Raw genomic sequence first — 15,799 nt, 5'->3', positions numbered from 1 at the left:
TGCACATGTCCAACAGTTCGCTGTTGCAGTATTTTGTCCACGGTTTTCTCTTCTTTAATGGGAAGCTGAATGGCACAGTCAAATGGTCACCAAGAGGAGCCAGCTCTAAGGGCAGCCACGGACAAATACTTAAAGAAGGTGAGGTGGAGGGTTTCAGAATCTTGAGGCTGTACACCAGGGGTAGGAAACTCCGGTTCCTGGAGAACCATATCCTGCCTGCTTTACATCTCCTCCTACTCGAAACGCATCTGATAAAATGATCAGCATATCAACAAGCTCTGTAGCGGCCTCAAACTATTCTGATTATTGGAATCAGGTGCGTTTGGAGTAGGGAGAGATCTAAAACTGGCAGGCTATGGCTCTCCAGGAACCGGGGCAGTAGTTCCCTAACCCTGCTATACACAAAGCGGAAAAAAGGAGGGGGACTCTTCTCGTGGACATCATGGGCTTCCAAGAATAAATCAAGATGATGGCCTTCAGGGATGACTTGCTTAGTGAATGCCGTGGACAACAGAAGCCTAGTAAGGAGAAGGAGCCAGATGGACTGTCATGGAAATACAGGACCCTCCGTGGCACGGCGCGGTATATGTCTGGCCTACTGTTCTAATGTACGGCTTCATTTTGTGTACGATATATCATTCATGGGATTCCTCTTCATACGTAACTTGGATAAAACTAATTGAATGAACGGCTGTAAAGTGCAATGCCAAAGGTCATTCCCAAAGCTCACTCACGTTCCGTCACAAGGTCATCAAGCGTCGTCCTTTAAGCACGTTTGTCCCACGCAAGCGATCTGTTAATCTGTTTAAACGTTACCTGCATTTCTCGCCCGCCGCACACTTGGGCCTCATTGAGCTTTCCAACTAATGATTCCTAATGACGACGCTGCTGGCAGCCATTTGCTGTTTTTGCTAGGCGACGCTGCCAAATCTGGGGGGGGGGGGGGTTCACTCTGAGGACACGCCATTCAAATCCAAAGCGAGAATTGGTCAGGAATTATTTTTAGTTTTTATTTTTGATCACGTGGCGTTGTGGGGGATATTGTTTATTATAAAATAGATTTTTGGGCGAAATATATCAGGAGTGGACTGTGAAAAAAAATAATCGCATAATAAATCACAATCACAACATTTAGGAGGATTTTTAATTCTTTTTTCAAACTCGTTCAACCCTCACATTGGTTGAGCTTTAGTCCATCTCGGCTGACTTTGGGCGGGAGACTGGCTGGACTGGTCACGGTTGCCACTCAAAAGCCGGACGTATTCACAAGCAAGCAACCATCACGAAACTAACGTTCATATTTTTGGAGTGAGGCAGGAAAACCCAGCGAGGACCCCCGGAAAAGTTTTCTTTCCATTGCCAAAAGCAAATATTTCCCCCCGAGCTCACAGTGAAGGGTAAAAACGTCACCTTGCTGGCCTGTTGTTGTCTTCCATAAATTAGAAGATGTAAGGTTTTATAGTAGCTCCTCAGCGCCATGAGCCCTGCCTGCGTGTTTATTACCCCGCTGCTATTGATATTAGGATGCAGGAGGGAACCTTGATGCGCTTTTCTGTCATCTCCTCTTTCTGACTTTAATGCTCCTATAAAGCGTCCCGCTGTGGCCGGCGCGGAGGGGGAGGGCGACGAAGAGGAAGAGGGGCTGCTGGCTGAATACATTATGAAGAAAAGAAGGTTAATATATTGTATTGGTATATATATCACAGCCAAATATAAGCACGGCCCCCCCTCGGTTTTAATATTCCGCCTTTTAAAAGCAGGAGTCAACTAGGGTCACATCCATCTGCTTTTACGGCTCTCGTACACACAACCGCACTGCCCCAAAATGTCACGCTTCTGTGTCTCACCATCACGTTGGCCGGTGCTCATTTTTACTGTCATGACCTGTGGTTGCAAAAGTGTGCACACCCCCTTAATTGGGATCTGACTTTATAGAAAGCTTCCATTCAAACTCATGTTCAATGGGAGTCAGCAGACACCTGCTACAAGTTCGAGTGCCTCGGATGAACCTTAAATAAAGTTCACGTGTTCTAGTAGGATTTTACTGACATTTGTTTTATTTCTTGCAGAATCCCAAAAGTTGTGTGCTACTTCTAATAATACTGGTCAACAATGTTGCACTTTTTCTCTAATCAGAAATGCAAGTAAACCTTTCTTGGCCGATTTTATGTGCTGATTCCGAATCCGTCCTTGTTTTATTTTTTTTCATGATAATAATATGATATGTAATATATTAGCAATATTTATAAATGAATAGTTACATTAAAAAACAAGTGGATTTTTTTTTCTTTTTCTGAAATGTCATAGCGAAAAATTACAACAAATGGTAAAACCTGTATTGTGCAATCTTTCATAGGTCAAACTTAGACAACAAAATGAAATAATCTCAAAATAAAATAAAATAAAATAAAAAAAAAAAAGGAAAGGCATAATTCAAACGTGCGTCAAAAATCCGTTTCGGGACACATAAAGCCATCTCTAATTCCAAATTGCTGTAGACCAGCATAAAATCACAATAATAACGATATAGTAATCAAGCTACATGGTAAAACACACAAGCTTAATGACAACAACAATAATAATAATAATCACGTAATTAGCCTCGTCTGTGTGTTTTGTGTGTAATAAAATCAAAGGGAGTGGTCAGGACAGGTGATAAGTAATCCGTGACAAGTTGGATGAACTTTGCAGTTATTAGAGTGCAATGAGCCTATTAACGCCTCGCAAGCGCACGCGCGCCCTCTAATAGTGTACATGTACAAGAGGGTCAGGTTCAATCAGCGAATGGGGAAAATATCATTTCTGACAGTTGGACCAATCTGGGCGACTAATTACCCAAATGGACAGGAGCTGTCAGGAGACAATAACTATTCCCTAATACAATTTGCCCCCCAAGTGCAATTTAATTTTCTCTTCCGCTTGCCTCTGTGCTCTGCATGCTCTCCCTCTCTCCGGTTCTTCTCGTCGCTTGTACGGTTGCTTCTTCTGCTGCTCTCTTGACTTCCTCGGTGTGACCACACCAAGTCTGCATGACACAGCTGCATGCATGGAGGACCTTTTTTTATTATTTTATTTTCCGGTCTTAACCAACGCTCTGTGCAGGCGGAAATGTGAGAAGGAGGAAGGCGAAGAAGAGGTGCAGAGATGAGGTGGGTCACTCCGTACAATCCCAAACATCAACAATCAATGCATGTTCTTCATTGCATTTCTTATATCGTGAATGCATGAAAGCTTCCGCGCATTTGACTTTTTTTTGGGGGGGCGAATCGTTGCAAAAGCTGACGTTTTATGCATGCCTGCGAGTGTGCAGATGTCAATAAAGTGAAAGATGAGCTCTAATTAAGAGGTGGCGGGTCAACGTGGTGGCAAAGGAGTCGCCCTCGATGTGAATTACTGCTGCATGCGACTGTTGGTTTCTTTTGAACAGCACAACTTCGCACTTTTTCACGGGTGTGTTTCGATTCATTGCTTGGAGGCAAAAACGATATTTTGTAGTGCTTTGGGATTTAGAAAAATGGAATTACGTGTATTAATATTATTCAATAAATGAAAGTGTGAACTACTTTTGCGTTTGTAGTGCCTTGAAACCCAATTCGTCATGTAAACATCCCCGCTTTTCTTCTCGATTGTTATTTTTAATTCTATTTCATAGATATTTATGTTTAGTACAAAAACGTAATATTTTGACATAAATCTGGTGACAAATAATGAATGATTTAATACAAATCTAAAAACATTTTCAATTGATGATTGATTTGGATAATTTTTGTTTGGCTGTGTAGGCCTAAATCATATTTTTGTCTATTAGAATTATCTCTGCATTCCAGCTTATTGTTGTGCCTATTATTACTTTGAAACTGTAAAAATCGTTCTGTTCCTTGCCTCATTTTAACTGGCAATAATACTTCAACTAATTTGAAATATAAATCCTTTACTATTAATGTATGTATTTTGCACATTTTGTGCAATGATATAGATTTTTCTTGGGGGGTTGGTAATTTATTTATATATTTATATACGCCTAAATGTCACGTAGCGTATTTAGTACGTAACGCGGGTTCGTTAATTGGCACCAAGACGTGAGCGTGTGGGTGCTTGTCAGTCGCGGGGTAGTGCGTGTGTGTGTGAGAGTGTGTGCGCGCGCGAGTCACCGAAAGGGTCTTGACGTCAATTGGAAGCGATGACGGAGTTGATGTCGCTTGAACTCGCAGTCCAAGCCTATTCCAGAGCCCCCAATGATAAAAAAAAAAAAACACCTCCAATGTCTTCTGGCTGCTAGCTCGCACGCCAAAGTGACTTCAACACGTTGCGTTACTGCGCACATATTGCTGCCCCCAACACCACCACCTCGCTCCCTTCTACAAATACCGAATGCGATCCATTATTGTTGTATTAATTTAGTGCAGCATCAACATTCCAATTGATCGTTGTTAAAATACTTGAATAATATTAATTGTGCGGTGGTGAGCACCAATTTCACATTCATTAATTATTGGCGCTTATATTCCATGCAGCAATAAGATTAATAGTCATGTTGGATTAAATAATAAGACTCGTACCCTGCTTGTATTTAAGAAAATAAGATTGATAGTGTAGCATAGCACCAATGATGCAATCTTCAATATCTGTAACTTTGCTATCTGAAAAATGAGAAAGCATCTCATTCATACGGCATTTCCTTCATTGTCTAATGGTGAGAATATTATATATACATATATATATATATATATATATATATGAGAGAGAGCTAGATATAATTGTACGATACCTTGTCGTCCGATATTTATATTTATATTTATATTTGCTTCAATATAAAATATAAAAGATACAGCACAACGGAACATGGCCCTTTTTATGCACCTTTACTGAAGTATAAAAAAAATAAATTAGAGGAGAAATACCCAATTACCTTTGTAATAACTATCAGTTATTAATTCAATGTGAGCAAATACTGTCATTTTGAACAAACATTTCAACGTATGCAACTCTCGCTTTTATAAGAACATAAACGAATCGAAAAGCCAGATCATCCCACCATGATTATTTTTTAAAATGACTCTTGGCAAAACTGAAATCAGGCCTGAACTTCCTGGTTGTGGGGTCGTCCTCTATGGTGGCCAGGGTTCCTCCGGGGTTCCTCAAGGGACCCCCTGGGGGCCACTCACGCTGCAGTGAGCTATTTATGGGCTCCACGAGCTCAGTGTGCCGCCTCTGCTCCTCTTCTTCAATCTCCACCTCTTGAGGATGCTCAGAGGAGGAGGAGGAGGAGATGGCGGTGGAGCTCTCCCATTGGCCCCCGGTGAGCCTGCGCCGCGATGACGTCACAACCCGCCGCCCCTGCAAGACTCAGCAGCCTGTCTTGATCCTGTCCTAGCAAAAAAGAACTCGGCACGGCCCGGTACAAGCGCGGACGCTATCCCTTGGTGGACATAAAGGAGCGAGAGGGTAGCAACACTAGCACGCCTCTTTTCTTTTTTTCCCTTTTTTTTCTTCATAAATTGTTTTACATTCAGAAGACACGAGAGGGGGGAGTCTTGCCGGTGTATGCGCGTGTGCGTGTGCGCGTGGGATCACGATGATGCAAAGTGCGGCGGTCCTTCCCACAGAGAGTCCCGTTAAGAGTTTACCGGACATCCTGGGAGTGCCACTGCAACGTAAGGACACCGACGGCTCATGTTTTTGTCGATATATATATATTTTTTTTTAATTCATCATAATTCGATTGCGTGTCGTGAGTGCTGCGTGACGACGCCGGATCACATTTTAGCAAGTGCGCGGTGTCTTTTCTTTTTCATGTTCTTCACGCAAGTACAGGGCAAATGTATTTGCATTGATATTCATTCATATATATATATATATATATATATATATATATATATATATATATATATATTAAATTGTCTAAAACATTGCAGCATCCTGGCTTTCAATTTGTTTAATTTTGTCCACCCCAAAAAAATTATCAATTTAAATGTTAAAAAGAGGACTGCACGGCCTCCGTAATAATGCAAAGCCGATGCGTGCATTGTTTGTTCAAAGGCCTTTGCGTGCGCTTCTCTTTGCACAAGATGTTTCCCAATGACAGCAAAATAATTAAAAAAAAAATAGGATCTAATTGTGTCGGCATCATAATGCTCGTGCTCTAATCGCTTTATTAATTCTAATAGCACGTGGTTGAAACTGTAAACATTTCTCATGTGACCTAATTCTGACCAAATCCCAATGAAAAGTTTAAAAAAGAAATCATCTCATTTTTCAAAACGTTTTGTACATTTTTAATTATGATCTCTATTTTTTAAACATGTGGTGAGATTACGCTATTTAATGTTATAATTCGAGGCAGATTAAAAGATTGGCTAAAGATCCTGCCACTCAACCCCCTGCAGTGGCAACATGCGTGGATTTAAAACCTGCATTTTTCTCTAGGAATAAAATATTTCTTTCTATGATGTGCATGAAAATTCGACAAACGAATTCGATAGGTGAAAAATGAAACTGGCGAAATACATTGCGTGTGCGTGACCTCTTGCGTAGTTGAAGTGATGAAGATGATGAGGTTCCCTGTGATGATGGGGAGGGGAGTCATGGCAACCGATTAGAGTTAAGTGATATCGCCACATGAGCCTTGTTAGCTTTTTTTTAATATGCATATTCAATTCATAATAATATGAAAGCACTTTTGAAGCACTTAAAAAAATAGTAACTGAGCTATTTTGAAAAAAACAAAAACAAAAAAAAACGCATATTTGGACTGTTTTGGATCTTTTGGGTGGATGACATTCAATAAAAAGAAATAATTTCCAAAAACGTCAGTCAACAAAACAAATGACAACATTGATGAGTGAGAAATATGAATCATGTGGATGTTTTGAGGAGCCACTGAAGATTTTGCAACCGGAATTTGACGTAAAAAAAATCGAGTTCAAATAACCAATCGTGTTGTCAAACGCAACATTTGGCCTGCCTGTTATGTTGCACGGCTGCATCGTTATGGGATGCTCGTCCTAAAGTTCCTTTAAACAAAGCAAAGAAAAACACTTTGAAACAGTTTGATTTCGTATGTGCACGTTTCTCCTTTGAAACTAACTACGACCACTTCATCGCGCTCGTGAATCTGATTTAAAAAAAACGAGAAAGGTCAAAATACAACGCACGTCCCAATCTATGCCTGAAAATGTGCTTTTATCCACAATTAAATTTGATTAATTAAATACGGATGGCAGAAAACACGAGACCACGTTAATATACAATTTTGAAAATATAATTCAAATTAGATACCTGTTCTGCATTTCAATTCTGACGTTTGCTGGCGGGACATTTTGCATTGCTTATCAACATTATACTTCAATGGATCATCATTTAGTATCATTTTCTTTTTTCTTTTTTCTCTCTTAACTTCTTTTTTTTTTTTTAATTTATTGGGTTTGAAATCATGGCATTGATGAAATCTAGTGAGGCTTACATGGCCATTTAGAAAAGAGACGTCAAGATCATTTTTATTTCGTGAAGGTTTGCCCTGAGCTCAGATGATGTGAAAATCATTTAGTGCATGTGTAAATGTTCACAGCACACACAAGTCATTGTTGGCGTACGTTTTCTATGAACGACAAATACAATTTTCAATCAGATGTCATGCAGAGAAAATACAAATATTGTCCATTTGGTGAAAATAAATGCTTTCAAAATAGATTAAAGTTTTCAAAGAATTTCCATTTTTGGTCCACATTTTCAGACAAAACGAGAAGAACAATTCCATTCAGTACAAAAATTAGACAATTTGCTTAATTAGTGCAAACTTCCACATGAAGTGATCCATGGGCCAGATTTGGCTTTGAGGTGGACACGCATGCAAGTGGAGTATGTGCCGCCATGTTGCTATTTTATTATTGTACTTTATATATTTATCAAAAACAAATTTTATTTGAAATCAGATGTCTTGCAAAATGATTACAAGCAAATATACTGGTGTGTTTTAGTGTACGACTGTTATTCATTTTAAATTGTGAAGTGATTTCTTCATATTTGTGAACATTAAAAGTAAAATTAAGTAGAATGCAATTCACCATGGAGTCGACCCGCTCTTGTCATTAGCGGCCCACATCAAATACTATGGCGAAAATGTGCTGGCCCGCGGGCCTTGAGTTTGCCACACATGACTCAGACCTTTCAAATTACAAAAGGGCCACACCAAATGAATGAAAAAAAAAATGTGTACATGTATGTTATGAGCCTTCGTGTGTTTGATATTTTCACGTTAAAAACACAAAAGAAGATTTGAAGTATTGCTCAAATGACCGCCGGTCAAAGGTTGCCCATCACAAATTCGAACAAGCATTTATATATCTCGGCCTGCTCATTATTGACGTTGCGGAGGTGTTGCAGGGACTCCTCTGACGTTTTGCATCCGCGTACGATGGCTCAAACACAGAGGTTGAATTTCCCGTCCGCAAAATCAACCTGATTGCATTCTATTCCACATCATCAGCATTGCCACCTTTTAATTTGACGCCAAATGAAAGCCATTGAAAGTGATGACGTTGAGTGTTGACTGCAAACGTGTGTGTGTGTGTGTGTGTGTGTGTGTTGTCTGGCAGAGATCCCTCAGTGTGCGGGCTGCAGTCAGCACATCGTAGACAAGTTCATCCTGAAGGTCCTCGACCGACATTGGCACTCCAAGTGCCTCAAGTGCGCCGACTGCCACACGCCGCTGGCCGACAAATGCTTCTCCAGGGCCGGCAACGTCTATTGCAAGGAGGACTTCTTCAAGTCAGTCTCACCTTTGACCTTTGACCTTTCACATGACCTACTAAACTGCATGTTTTCTGAGGAGCTTCCTCAAATGAGCTCGGGCTTCATTTCATCTGCCTTATCTAATGCAAATGATTGCGCTTTAAGAGCATGATTCATGAATGTAGATGATGCGATGATGAAATGAAGTGACAACTTGTTTCCAACGTAACTTTCAGAGGAAGCTTATTAAGAAATGTAGGATTAACATGACAACTTCCCACAAATGAACAGAAATATCACAATTGCACAAAATACTGCAACCAAATGTCACTTGTATCTTGCCACTGATCTCTTCTTTTTAGGAACGCGCCTCGTACAAATGAGCTTTTTGACACTCAACTGGGAGTCGTCACTTTCTGATACGGTTCCACTTTGACAAATTTCGAGATTGAGTCAGTCAGTCATTAAATTATGTTGGCACTGTAAATTCAGTGTTGGTCAGAAAACCACAACTATAAAAGCTGTCTATAAGCCACACCCACCTGGAATTTATGCATGGCCCACTTTTGGCTTGTCTTGCTAATAGTACACATATAGAACTAGCGCAGACTCCAAAAGTGTATCGTCCCCTCTTTCTTTTGTATTACTGGAGTTAATGAGTTTGCTTTTAGCATAGAAATGTACTAATGCATGAAATATGCTCTTTGCGCTCGTAGCATGTGTATTTGAAAAAGCAGCTCATTGCATCAAAAATAATTGAAGTTAAAGGACTTTGAAAACGGCTAACATCTGCAGCAAATTAAACAAATAAGCTTCATTTTGGCTTTGCTTGGCTGTGCAGACCATCAAAATTATGCAATGATGTGGAATTGTCCAAATATTTCAGCAGGGGGGGCGGTTGTGGTGGGTAAGGATTATTTTAGTTATTTTTTTATTTTGGGGGGGAAAGACTATATATAACCTTAAATTATTTGGGAAATATGTAAAAAAAACTAACAAAAACATGTAAATGATTTAAATGTATTTATTTCATGGTTGAGGCTAATTTCAGGACATTGTCCAGTGTTCAAGCAATAAATTCAGTTTTTAAATTGTACACAGGGAATATGCAAATATTACTGCGAAGGACACTTAGCTCAGTAAAAAAAAACATTTTGCAATTAATTTTATTGTACATTCATTCGTTATATGAATGCAAATGGAACCGATCCAATTAAGTGACACGAGCAAAAAAAAAAAAAAAAAGTTTTCATTTTTTGCAAAGTTGCATCGCAGAGCTGTTTCCTGAACTTGAACTCTGACATGTAGCGACAGTGCTTTGATGCCGCATCACCGCAAACTAAAACGGCAAGATAGACTGTTCATAATTATTGTTCATTAAACAATATATTTAGTAAATGAAACATATTGTGGAAAGAAGCTACATTTGTCTATGAGCGTTATTGTCTTTGTGAAGGCCACATTTTTGTTACAGCTCTCTGCGCAAGTGCACTTCATGTTGTGGGCTGCATGCGTGTGCGTGTGTGTGCACGTGCGTGTGTGTAGGCTTCAGCTTGCTCTTTTACAGTCTCAGGCTCACTTGCGTGATTTAGAGCCTCTCCTGAGTCAGTGTTTTATTGGTCCTCCTGAGGGTGTGTTTACTGGGAGCAGCCTCCTCTTCCTCCTCCCTTTCTCCTCCTCCTCCTTCTCTTCTTCCTCATTCCCTGTATTTCTTCTGCAAACACATAAACATACACCCACGCGCGTAGACACACACACACACACACACACACACACCCCGTGGCCGCAGTGCATTGATCTTCTCCATCCATCAAGTTCCAGACAGGTCTATCGTTAACAGAAATGCATTCCAGTGCTGATTTTTTCAACAGCTGGAGCTTCTATTAACACAGGCGGCGCACCATCACTCTCGACGGGAGAACACATTGTCGTGTAGCCGTCTAGGATGGGAAACTACTTTAATCTCAGCTGCTGTCCATGGTTGTGGTCCAAAGTTGACGTTCTCCTTTCGTGCCCCCCCCCCCCCCCGTAGGCGCTTCGGAACAAAATGTGCATCGTGCCAACAGGGGATCCCTCCCACGCAGGTGGTGCGGAAAGCGCAAGACTTTGTGTACCACCTGCACTGCTTCGCCTGCATCATGTGCAGCAGGCAACTGGCCACCGGGGATGAGTTCTACCTCATGGAAGACGGCAGGCTGGTGTGCAAGGTGGACTACGAGACTGCTAAACAGAACGGTCAGCTGCTAGTTGAAAGAAATTCAAAAACTAAACATAGAAAAATGTCTTTGAATCAGTCTTTCGCTCAAACACAGATGAAGAACTGAAACAAATATTAATCATATTATATTTAAAATAATAATAATAATAATAATAATAATACAATGGTAAGGTAGTAAGAAATAAAGGCAACGTAGGCTAACTACGCGAAGACAATGCCTTCTCTAAGTTCGTGTTTCCCAACCTCATGTGAGCCAAGACAAATATTTGACTCAAGACAAATCTCACTGTCAAAGAAAGATGAATAGAATTGGACAAATTCCAATTTCCCACAGCAATAACGCATGCGCTCTCACGGCTCAGGACAGTTCACCTGGGATGAAAATGTATCGCTATATTTCTGTCATGTATAAAATATGCAGAGGCAGAACACAAAAGCGCTCACTGACCTATTTGGACGTTTGCTAGATGACTCCGAGGCGGGGACCAAGCGACCGAGGACCACCATCACGGCTAAGCAGCTGGAGACCCTCAAAAGTGCCTACAAGAACTCTCCCAAGCCGGCACGACACGTCAGGGAGCAGCTTTCCTCCGAGACGGGCCTCGACATGCGAGTTGTGCAGGTAGACGTCGAGCTGCCGTTGATTGTATAACCTTCCTAATTATATCCCGTATGCGCCCCCCCACTCGTGGGAGCACGGAATTCTCGTTCAGATTGTGTTTGGGGAGAAGAAATTAAGCAGCCGTTTTGAGGGGGCGGCCATCTTGCCACTTGCTGTCAACTCGGATGGAGAAGAAAATTTTTGACTTGACTTCTCCTTCAAATAAATGTGACTCCAAATCATAAAACAGAAATCACACACGTTTATAAAAAGAGCACATTTTGATGTTCCACCAAAATATCTGCGGTTGGCTGGCGACCAATCCAAAGTGTAGCCAGCCCGCCAACCAAAAGAATGACGTTGTTGCTGTTAGATTGTCATTGGAACCAATTTCGTTTCCTCTCGCGTCAGGTGTGGTTCCAGAACCGTCGAGCCAAGGAAAAGCGTCTGAAAAAAGATGCGGGCCGCCATCGCTGGACTCAGTTTTACAAAAGTGTTAAACGCAGCCGAGGAGGGCCAAAGGTGGAGAAGGAGAGCTCGGCGGACGACGCGGGACTCAGTGACAGCGAGTTGAGCTTCAGAGGTAACGTCGTCTTCGTCGAAGAAGAGCTCAAAACTTTTGCGCTGCTGGGATAAAAGAATTTTCTCTCTGTAACGCCGGCGCTACTTAAACGTACCCTAACTACCATGTGTACACCGAAATGAGAAAAAGTTGCCCATTTTAAAGAAAAAAATTAAACTTGAAATATTATTATAATAATATATATATATATATATATAATATAATAATAAAATAATATAATATTTTTTTCTATAAATTCAATTAGGTATTTTACTAACAAAACAGTTGTCATCGAAACACAAAGACATTTTTTGTTGTGATAAAAAGACGGAATCGTACAAGAATAGTTTTTACAAGGTAAGCGTCAATAAAGTCCTTTTTTTTTTATTTAACAAGTATATCTTCATTGTCATAAAAAAAAAAAAGGGACCGTATTGTAAAAAAAACAAACACATTTTTAGTTCTTGAAAGAAGAGGACCTGATTAAATGATACAACGTGATTTATTGCAAATTATTTTGGGGATATATTTGGCGCCCCCACCCCACAGTTTGAGAAGCCACGCCTCACTGGCCTGCCGCAACATTCCCGTGCGTCTTGTGGCACGCTGCAAGATGCAAAAGCGCAGTGCTGTGAGTGCGTCAGCCATCGCATTTGTCTGTCGTTATTTTCTTGAGATCTTCGCTCCCGGGCAAATGCAAAATGTCCTCGTTGAGTCACGTTGCCCTCACACGCATCCTGCCCCAAACTTCCAATATCTTCCCAGACACTTGCCTTGGATGTTTTCATACTGAGATCATCTTTTTACCTCCAAAAAGAAATTCCATTGCAATTTAAGCATGTCGGAGCAAAACCATGAAGCTTTTAGTGGAATAGAAAGAAAGCTACTGAGTAAAATAGACGCAAATCTGTCCATCCGCTTATCCAGGTAACTTTCTACTGCTTCATTGACTTCCGGATTTCTTTCATCTCGTAATAAAGTGAAAATTGCATTTTACTACAACACAATATTAATTTGAATTTGATTAATTGTTCAGCCCAAGTGCAAATACTTCAGTGCAGTTCTCAAACTTTTCACATTAGGTAGGGTAGATGTAAAAAGTCTTCCCCAAAAATTAGACCGACTTGTTATTTACCAAAAACCACATTTGAACATCAACGCTGCACTTATATTAAGCAAAACATCAGATCGAATTAATATGTATTGTACATAAAAGTTTCATAAAAATTGGACTCAAGTACATGATTGTGATGATTGTATATCCTTTCAAGTGAAATACAACTGAACTGTCCGGTCGAAAATGTCCTGTGCCCTGCGCAGACGACCAGGTGCTGTCGGACCTCGGCCACGGCAACGGGCTGTACGGGAGCGTCGGCGACATGACGAGCGGCGGCGTGCTGAACGGCGGCTTCTCGGTGGACGCCACGGGCCAAGCGTACCACGACATCCGCGCCGGGAGCCCCTACGCGCTCCCGCAGTCGCCCTCCTCCATCGCCTCGCTGCCGGGCCACACCCCCCTCCTCAACAACCTGGCCTTTAGCATGGACACGCTGGGGGCGCCGGGCGGGCCGGGCGGCGTGGGCCAGGCTCTGCGGGCCATGGCGGGCGGCCCCACGTCAGACCTGTCCACGGGCAGCAGTACGGGTTACCCCGACTTCCCCACCAGTCCGGCGTCCTGGCTGGATGAGATGGACCAGTCTCAGTTCTGAGGACAAAACGCACGCAAGACTTTTTTGTTTCTGACACAACGGCGGTTATACGAAAGCCATTTGAGCATTTAGTTGACCTTGACGTCCAACTTCAGCTCCATGAACAGTACTAGTACACTCTTGGTCCTCACTTTTAATACAATTCAGCCGGTGTCGTTTGTGCCGCTATTTGAACCACTGATGGTTTAGTAGTACAAATGAAATCTTCCTGTTCTAGTAGCCTTCTGGACCCACTGGTGGTTTTGCTGTTCTACTTTTTGCAGTTTTCCCATCAGTGCGCAAAAGTTGTTGCACTAGTGTGCAGGGTTGTCATCCAGTATCAGAAAAGATGTGACTCGTAAGACAGTCATTCTAATAGTTTTTCTCATCGTGTGTTGATTTGTCTTACAAAAAGAGCAACGAGAGTAACGATACGAGAACAAGGACTTGATATTGTACACACGAGTAGAACTACAGTGTCTTATTTATAATGTTTCTTCCACTACTACTCGTAAACAATTACTGTAGTTGTTACTAGTAAACTACCTTGCTGCGCTAGTAACATTACAAGGCCCAACTACTGTATTTGGCATGTGCCATTATTTTTCCTTGATGTACTAGTGCGCTCTTTGTCCTAATTAGAAGGAGAACTGCATGTTACTAGTGAGGCAAATGTGTGCACTAGTTGACAACTGCATGCGAAAGCAGTCTTGCTTGACATTTGTCCTAAAAGTATTCAGAAATGTAATGTAAAGAGTGTACTAGTACATGCATCTTACTCTCGATTAAGTTCCATAAACTAGTACGCTCTTGCTCTTCACCAGTAAGACACTAGTAGAATTAATAGTAACATTTTTCTGCTACTAGTGCCACTTTTTGCTTACTGCCACACAATTAAACCTTACTCGTACAGTACTGTGCTGCACTAGTAACACAACAAGGACCAGCTAGTAGGCCCAATTAATGTCCAGCTTAAGTTCTTGTACTTTGTTTTCAATTGTAGGACAACTTTGACATAACTAGTAGAACATCTTTCAAAAAACTATGGAGTAGTTGACAACTGCGTGCTGCTAGTACTACTCATGACATTATGAACTTCTATTAGTTGATATCCAGAAATTCACAGGTAGTACTCGTAAAGTGCAAATATCAAGTGAAGTAGAATTTTACCATGCAATTGTGCTACGAGTGAGCAGGAATGTCACGCAGTAAAGGGGAAAAAAATCATTCGGCTAGTGAGGACAAAGCGTGTACTAGTACATGGACCTCAAAGTGGATATCAAGGATGTGGAGTAAATGCTGAAACGGCATTTTTATAGGTGTCGTGGGGCGTAAAAGGACACCAGTGAAAGTCGACAGTGCAAATGTTGACCAGAAAACGAGGCTCGGTCAAGAGCGTCAGTCCGGAAGCGCTCGCATGTTTCCGACGGAGCGTCCCGAGTCTTTTCTATGCACTTTACTCTCCTCGCCACTCGGACGAAGAAAAGGAGAACGCAGACGAGGGCTATGCACAAGGCTGAGACTGTGTCGCATCGGCATCGGGGAGACACTTTTACAAGCACTGTGGCACAAGTGTTGATTTGCAAATCCCACGTGGACGTTCTTTTTTTTCTTTTCCTTTTTCTACGAGGGAGGTCGACGCGGGACGCTGATGTTTTCAAACTTGTGTATCTGTGGCTGCTTGACTTGTTCTCGTCTGTGTAACGCTCTTCAGGACGCACGTCACCGTTTAATGTTCAAGAGAGTCCAAATTGAAATGAGCGGAAAACATTTCAATAGGTCATTTATTAAACAAATGCACGGATGCAACGTGGTGAGTTTTTACGAGACGTGCCCATCTTTTTCATATTTGACAAATGCAAACTCTTCGTACGTTGTGATAAACCAGTGTTACTGTCACCCAATCCTAACAATGGACTTTTGACCACACTGCCTTGATCAATTAGAAGAACATTAACGATTAACGATCGATTACCGGTTAGGTGTTATTATTTTTTATT

The 15,799-nt window shown here is 41.4% G+C and overlaps 1 protein-coding gene across 1 annotated transcript; it reads left to right on the top strand.

Moving 5' to 3' along the window:
• Positions 1-5,383: 5,383 nt before the first annotated feature.
• lhx4 (LIM homeobox 4) lies at positions 5,384-15,799 on the top strand. The gene is made up of 6 exons (XM_088313921.1): positions 5,384-5,654; positions 8,595-8,766; positions 10,763-10,965; positions 11,416-11,570; positions 11,961-12,132; positions 13,432-15,799. Exons 1-6 carry the CDS (start codon positions 5,576-5,578, stop codon positions 13,818-13,820), a joined length of 1,170 nt encoding a protein of 389 aa, XP_088170047.1. The 5' UTR covers positions 5,384-5,575; the 3' UTR covers positions 13,821-15,799.

The sequence above is a fragment of the Idiotropiscis lumnitzeri genome, chromosome 13 (assembly GCF_059441095.1).
Source record: "Idiotropiscis lumnitzeri isolate Australia: NSW breed Sydney's pygmy pipehorse chromosome 13, RoL_Ilum_1.0, whole genome shotgun sequence".
In the NCBI taxonomy this organism is placed as follows: Eukaryota; Metazoa; Chordata; class Actinopteri; order Syngnathiformes; family Syngnathidae; genus Idiotropiscis; species Idiotropiscis lumnitzeri.
This window is presented reverse-complemented; position numbering and strand designations above follow the sequence as displayed.